This window comes from Impatiens glandulifera, chromosome 4, assembly GCF_907164915.1.
Source record: "Impatiens glandulifera chromosome 4, dImpGla2.1, whole genome shotgun sequence".
Lineage (NCBI taxonomy): Eukaryota > Viridiplantae > Streptophyta > Magnoliopsida > Ericales > Balsaminaceae > Impatiens > Impatiens glandulifera.
The window spans coordinates 2493907-2502628 of NC_061865.1; the positions used below are offsets into that span (position 1 = coordinate 2493907).

The 8722-nt window shown below is 24.2% G+C and overlaps 1 protein-coding gene across 1 annotated transcript; it reads left to right on the top strand.

Moving 5' to 3' along the window:
* Positions 1-1339: 1339 nt before the first annotated feature.
* Positions 1340-3811, top strand: LOC124936195 (aspartic proteinase A1-like). The gene is made up of 12 exons (XM_047476674.1): positions 1340-1666; positions 1768-1852; positions 1954-2048; positions 2120-2232; positions 2299-2467; positions 2545-2584; positions 2729-2793; positions 2873-2992; positions 3065-3247; positions 3329-3448; positions 3546-3637; positions 3727-3811. Exons 1-12 carry the CDS (start codon positions 1340-1342, stop codon positions 3809-3811), a joined length of 1494 nt encoding a protein of 497 aa, XP_047332630.1.
* The last annotated feature ends 4911 nt before the right edge of the window (positions 3812-8722 follow it).

Below are 8722 nucleotides of genomic sequence, written 5' to 3' on the forward strand. Positions count from 1 at the left end.
ATATATATATATATATATATATATATATTATATTCTCATAAAAAAACTAAGCTGAAATCTATTAAATTAGATTTTCATATTTTTTTTTATATAGTTAGTGTTTTATGAATTTGTTTTTGTGTTGCATTTGATGAAAAATTTATTGGGAATTACAAGTGAGTTGTCATTTTGCCTACAAAGATGAGATCAAAATATAGTTCAAGCCATGTCATTGATTGCGAGTTCGAAAAATCAATTACAAAAATTTAAAGAAGATGGATGACATAATATTTTGGACCAAGTTAACAATTTTGTCAATTACACTCGATCTCGATACTTGATATGAATGAGCATATGATAATTGATAGCAATGGTAGGCGGAGAGGAAAAGGGGAACTCATCACTAATCTTCATCATTATCGTGTAGAAATCTTTTGTCAAGTATAATAAAAATTATTTCTTATCTATTAATAGTTATTATTTCTTATTTATTAATAGTTATTATTTATTATTTAATGCTAAGTTGTTGACTTAATTATGCAAAAATCAATAATCGTTTTTCAGAAGTTAATACAGAATTACTTGGCTGCATATCATGTCTTCATCCCAGAAATTCATTCTCCCAATTTGATATTCGTAAACTCATTCGTCTTGCTAAACTTTATCCCGAAGATTTCACAAGCAGTGATTATTTATTTTTGGAACAACAACTTCGAGCTTACGTATTTAATTTGCGGGATGATCCTTAATTTTCTTCAATTGAATATTTAGAAATTCTTGCTCAGAAATTGGTTGCAACATAAAAACATATAGTATTTCCATTGGTTTATCGATTGATAGAGTTGACTTTAGTTTTACCAGTTGCAACTGCATCCGTTGAAAGAGTTTTCTGCAATGAAGATTGTGAAGACTGATTTGCATAATCGAATGAGAGATGAATGAATGAATGATAGTTTAGTTGTATATGTTGAGAAAGATATTTTCTCAACAATTGAAAATGAGCCAATATTGCAATATTTTCAATAAATGAAATCTCGTAGAATAAATTTGTCTTCTTTTATACCGACTCATGGAAAAGAATAATTTAGTAATTGTGCTTATTAGTATTTTGTAATTATGTTTGTTAGTATTTTTATATAATTACCGAGTAAAATTTTAATTACAAAATACATTTATTTGATTGTCAAAAAAATGCTACATTACTATGTATTGGGCTCCCCGAGAAAACATTTCTAGGTCCGCCACTGTCTAGAAATGTCGCCATCCATCACTATTTCCAAGACGAAAAAGCACAAACATCCAAGTATTTCTCTGCATTTCTGAATCAAATTCTTCAAATTCGCTTTGCAGGTGATCAAGCATGGGAACAATGTTTAGAGCAGCAGTTATCATTCTGTTTCTTTCATCCATCCTTCTTCAGCTGGTGTTTTCTGAATCTAACGATGGATTCGTTAGAATTGGACTAAAAAAGTTTAAGTTAGATGAAAACAACAGGATCGCTGCTCGACTTACCCTGCAAATACTGGGTTCTAAAAATGATGGCGGCATTGTAAAGCTAACAAATTTCATGGAAAAGCAGTACTATGGTGAGATTTCAATCGGTACACCACCACAAAAATTCACTGTGATGTTTGATACAGGAAGCTCTAAAATGTGGATACCTTCCTCAAGAAGGTGCTACTTATCTGTAAGTTTGATCATATTTATACAATGTACACATCATTCATACAAATTTTATTAGGGGAGAAAATTTTGTTGAATTTTCCTCTGTTTCTGTTTCTGCTGCAGCGTTGGTGTTTCTATGCCCGTCGTTCAAGAACATATATAAGGAACAAATACGATGCCCGTCGTTCAAGAACGTATAAAAAGAACGGTTGGTGTCTGCTGCAACTTTTATAAAAATAACTTAATGTAAGTAACTAAGCAGGAAGGTGATATTAACTTGAAACATAATACTGTTGTTGTTTTGCACAGGAACATCTGCTGAGATACACTATGATTCAGGTTCAATAGCTGGCAGGTTTAGCCAAGACAATGTTTTAGTTGGTGGTTTAACAATCAAGAATCAGGTTATATATACAACATTAGCCTTCCATAGATTTTCCAAATCATAATTTCTTTAAATTTTCTACAACTATAGGACTTCATTGAAGCAACAAAACTGTCCGGTTCTGTGTTTGACTTTACTAAGTTTGATGGCATTCTTGGCCTTGGATTTCGGGAGCTATTTGATTGTGGTGTTGTTCCAGTATGGTATGCTCTATCTTATGTAAAATCAAATTTGTTTTGATATTCCTCTTTAACCTCTCATATTTGCAGGTACAACATGATGAACCAAGGTCTGATTCAAAATCCGGTGTTCTCATTTTGGCTTAATCGAAACACAAAAGAAGAGGAAGGAGGTGAACTTGTGTTTGGTGGGATTGATCCAAAGCATCACAAGGGGGACCATACTTATGTCCCTGTCACCCACAAGGGTTATTGGCAGGTTGGGAAACTTAAATACATATTTTTAATTTGTATGATTCTTTCTTTTATAACCTTATAATGTGCTTGCTCTTGTAGTTTGATATGAATGATGTTTCAATCAATGGTCAATCAATAGGTAAGCTCTTTCATCAATTATTCATAAAAGAAGAGGTCATTTCTTAAACTAAGCGATAATGTGTAATGGGAGGTCATGTTGGTGGCATGAAAAAAAATAAAGAGAGAACATGTCATTTATTGATTATAAAAGTACATTTTGAAGGTGTTTGCAAATCTGGTTGTTCTGCAATTGCGGATTCGGGAACTTCTTTGTTATCCGGTCCAATGGTATGTGAAACTGAAAAAAGGTTTTATTTTGTTGTTAATACAACGGTCGTTAAATAATAAATAATTTTAATAAGTGTAGACTGCCATTACCATGATAAACCATGAAATTGGTGTCACTGGAGGAGAAGTAAATCATAAATGCAAGTCAATCGTTGAAGAGTATGGACAAACCATTCTGAAAATGCTCCCAAGAGAGGTTGTTATTTTTGTTAATTAAAATATGATTTTTCTTAAAATACACAAATTCTAATGTTGTCTTAACTTTTAATAGGCTAAGAAAATTTGTTCCCTAATTGGATTATGCCCAATTAATGGAACTAAGCGTATGAAGAAAAGTAATAATAGAAGAACATCGATCAGTATGTGCAATACTTGTGAAATGATAGTTGTGTGGATGGAGAGTCAGTTAGTGAGGAATCAAACAAAAAATGATATTTTTAATTATGTAAATAAGGTAAATATTTATTATTCTCACTTAAAATAATTTAAATTAACATTAGAATTAAATAAATTATAAAGAAAATGTTTACATCAGCTCTGTGGTTCACTTCCAATACCATATCAAGCGTCAGATGTGGATTGTTCGCAAATTTCTTCAATGCCTATAGTTTCGTTTTTAATTGGTGCTAGAAATTTTACTCTCTCGTCTAAGGAGGTAAATAAATGTCTATCTTATTATTTTACCTTAACTATTACATATATTGTGTTCTTATTGAACTTGTTGATAAAATATTTAATTTTCCATGAATTAGTATATATGGAAGATTGGAGAAGGTGCTGATCAAGAATGCATAAGTGGCTTTCTTTCCATAGATGTTGTTTCTCCTCCTTACAAACCGTTCTGGTCTGACACAATTTCTTTTTCTTTTCTTTTTTAAAATGCAAAAAATAATAAATGTATTGATGAATTTATGATTAATGTGTTTTATGAAGGATTTTTGGAGACATATTCATGGCACGTTATCACACCGTATTTGACTTTGGAAAATCCATAATTGGATTTACGGATGCTGCATAATAATAATAATAATAATAATAAACACATATTCATTAAATTCATTTATGTTTACAATAATATTTGAGTCAAATTTATTCGTTTACAATATTTATATTAAGTATATTATCAATTAAAATATTCTTTATGATTAAATATACCTTAAATCTCTTTTATTTATATTTTTTTAACTCATTAATATATTTTAAACTAGAATAGTCTCTCATTAGAACTAGGAGGGAGAATTATAGTCAAATAAAATAAAAAATATATTTAATAACTATATTGGTAAATAGTAACTTAGTGGGTAGATATTTTTTTTTTTTGATTTTTTGACTTTTTTTTGTTAGATAAAATAATAGGGTTGATTCATTAATATAAACTCAACCCACCCTAACTAACAATTCTAAGTAACGGATATGAATATAAGTTATATAAAAAAATAAATAATTAATTATGAAACTTTATTAATGTGAAAAGTTTTGTTTCTCTTTTTAATTATACTTTAATTTTTTTGAGTGGTTAAATAATTTTTAATATATAAATTATTTCTATTTTTACTAATTATTTTTTAATATATATATTATATTTTAAATATATATATATAATAATTTATTTAAAAATTAATTCTCAATATTAAATAAAAAGAAATAATTTTGATTTAATTATTTTTCTCTATATATATTTATTAAATTAATCTCTAATATTTTTTATTTATATTAAAATATTTTTTACTTATCTTCATATTTATTAGATATATTATTATTATAACTGTTATTTTAATTTAATTTTTTAAATAAATTATATATATATATATATATATATCAATAATTCTATTTGTATTAATTATTTTATAATATATAATTATATGTTAAATTTTAAAAATATTTTTATTTATTTTTATTATTAAAAATTACTAATTTTTATATATTCTATATATATTTATTTTTTTATATGATTATTTTTTTATTCATATTTGAGAGAATGGTGGTGTGAATTTAGGTGGTGTTAATAATGAGATTCTAATTCTAAAAGATGGATGGAATAGTGGTTCGAAGGCCATTAATAATAAAATCTTTGAAGGATAGGAATTGAGGATTGGTGGTGCGAATTTGATGATGAAATAATGGTGGTTTGAACTTCATAATATAATCTTTGAAAGATAAGATATGATGATGGAATATGTGAATTTGAATTGAGGGATCGATGGTTCAATGTTGTTTATAATGAAAATTCTTAAAAGATAAGATAGGTAAGGTAAAGTTCTTCTTAAATTTAATCTTTGAAGCATAAGATATGATGATATAATATGTGAATTATAGATAAGAAAATGGTGGTTCGAATTTGAGGGTGGTGTTAATAATGAGAATTCGAATTAAGAATGATTAAGGGAATGTTGTGCAAATTTGAGGATGAAAGAATGGTAGTTTCAAATGCCATTATTAATGGAAATCCTTAAATGATAAGTTATGTAAGGTAAAGTTCTTAAATTTAATTTTTGAAGAATAAGATATGATGATAGAATTTGTGAATTCTAATAAAATAGATTGAGAAAATGTGGTGCAAATTTGAGGATGAAAAAATGGTGGTCTTATAGATAAGAGAATGGTGGTTCAAATTTGAGGGTGGTGTTAATAATGAGAATTTGAATTAAGAATAATTGAGGGAATGGTGTTGCGAATTTGAGGATGAAAGAATGGTGGTTTAAACTTAAGGGTGGTGTATAATGAGAATTCAAATTAGAATGATTGAGGGAATGGTGGTGCGAATTTGAGGATGAAATAATGATGGTTTCAAATGCCATTAATAATGTAAATTATTAAAGGATAAGATATGCAAGGTAAAGTTCTTCATGGAATATGTGAATTTGAATTAGATGAGGTAGATTGAGAAAATGTGGTTTGAAATTGAGGATGAAAGAATTATGGTTCTAATGTCGTTAATAATGAAAAATTATAGATAAGAGATATGATTATGTATGTGAATTCGAATCGAGGAATAAATGGTTCGAATGCCATTAATAATGGAAATCCTTAGAGGATAAAATATGTAAAATAATTTTTTTCTTAAATTTTAAGTACATTTTTTAATATTTTATGTATATTTTACTTATTATTTTGACAAATGTGTATAATGATTTGAAAAAATTAATTAAAATATTTTATGAGAAAATAATAAACACATTTAAAATAAAGTAAAATAAATGTTTACCAATTTTAAATTTTGACATTTTTAATTTGTCCAACTGAACAAACAATATAGTTTAATTTGACTAATTTTAATATCCATTTAGCTGTCCTTTTTTTCTTTCTTTTTTTATGCTAATTGTGAATGTTTAATTAGAATATTAAAAAAAATATTATAAATTCATTGAAAATGTAATAAAATATTTATTTATGTACTATAATTATTCAATTATGTGTTTAATTTTTTTTTATTATCAATTTTGATCCTATGATATTTGTTAATTAAATTGAATAGTTATTAAATGCTTTTTAAACATGTGATCTTAATTATTAATTTTAAATTGAAAAGCTATTTTTTAAAATTATAATATAACAGATTAATTTTTGCAATGCAAGGTATCTATGCTAGTTTATTAAAATAAAATATATTACACAAATATTAAAATAAAATATATTAAATAAAAACCAAAACATTTATAAATAACTAAATAAAATATTAGTTCCACTAATTTGATTATCGAATTTTAACGAAGTGATAATTTTGATTACCGAATTTTAAAAAATCGATAATCAAAACTATTAATTCGATGAAATTCGGAAGTTAAATTAGTTAAATGATTTTTTCAAAATATTTTTAAACATAAATGTCAAAGTAGATAATATATTAACGACGTTTGGAATCATTAAAACAAAACCTAGTTTTGTATAACTTTAACAATAAGAAACTCAAATTGTAAAGTTTAAAAAGAATAAATTCGAAATTTATATTGACCTCAATAAATAGCCCCAATTTCACAATTCAATCAAAAATAAAATATATTTTACAAACATTAAAATAAAATACATTATAAAATAAATTTAGTAAAATTTAATAAAATAATATATATGTATATAATATAATATTGATTAATTTAGTTGTGGTTAATTTTGATATGTATATAAGAGTAAATTGATATTTGGGTCGGGTCGTGAATTGACCGGTCCATAAACTTGAAATAGTTAAATTTAAAAAATTTAATTATAAATGTGATACACAAGTCTCAAACTTGCATCCTAAGAATATAAATTCAACATTTTAACCAACTATACTATCAATATTTATATTTTAAATTCAACATAAAAATTTATAAACATAAACATTTATAACCATTTAATTTCAATATTTTAACCAACTAAACTAATAATATTTTAAATTCCTTTATATAATTTTATTATATATATTCGTATCATATTTTTTTCTCATAAATAAGATAACACCCATAATTATGACCCTCCACTTTAATTAAAAAAAAAACACTTCCAGTTGATCATATATATATATATATATTAAAAATGTTAGAACGAAGATATTTTATTAATTTAGTGAGATATTATTATATCATTAAATTAATAATTTATTAATTTAAAGAGATTTTACATATAACCTTTAAATTTTTAAGTCCAATTTACCAGTTAAAAGGTATATTAGTTAGAAAAAAAATAAATTACAAAAACAATTTTAATGCAAAATCTATGAATGTACATTCACAAATTAATTGAATTTTTAATTAAATAAAAAGTTAGTTTATGGTAAAAAAGTTGTATCTATATTAAATATGGTTAAAAATTAATCAATATAAAATGTCCAAGTAACGGTAGATGAACTTAATATAAATTTAAAGTTTAAATAAAAATAAGTGACTATAAGTTCCTTTTTTACTAGACGGTCTAAGTTTGAAATTTTTTAATAATTATTAATTTATAGTTTCGTTGGGTCTAAGATTTCAAAAATATTATTATCTTGTTATTTTATTGATTGGAGTCTAATTTTGTATTAGTCCATGTTGGGACTAGACAAATTATTAATTTAATCGAGGTTATTAATTTATTGAGTTTTAATTTATAATAGTGATTTTACTGCATATAATAACACTTAATTCTGGATTTGTAAAAATTTATGGGTTGCACGTTGTGAACGATTTAAATATTTTTATTAGACAAAATGAATTGGGTTGATTCATTTAAATATATAAGCGTGTATGAGTAAGTTATACAAAAGTCATTTTTTAATTAATGTCTCCAATTTAATAATATATATATATATATATATATATATATATATATTTAAAAAAACATTAATGAACTTGTATTAACTAAAAAGGTAAAAAATATTTTCTTTCTAATTTTCTTTTATATATTTTTTAATAAATAATTATATATATAACAACTTATTTAAAAATTAATTAATTATATATATATATATATTTATAATTATATATTCAATATATATATATATATATATATATATATATATATATAACACCTTATTTATAAATTAATTCATAATATATTTATATAAAATTGAATTAATTTGTCAGATTATTTGTTATTCTTTATATTTAAGAATAAAAGGTGATAGTGTGAAGGATTGAGTATTAAGAATATATATTTTTTAATATAAATTGAATGATTTATTTTTAATTGTAAGACATATTAATTATATATTTGTATATAAAATTATAAAAATAAATTAATAATCTTTAGTGTTCATAATTCATAATAAAAATCAAGAGTTCGAATCTCGTTAGTTGCAAGTGATATATTAGTTGACCGAAATAATAAAGTCTGTAATATGATAAGATGGTTGTATTACAAAATGTTTTGAATAATAATTCAATTGGGGTAAGGGATATGTCCGAATAGTTTTATTTAATTTATCTTTAATAAGTTGTATAATATATATTGACTTATATTATAATATATTTTTATT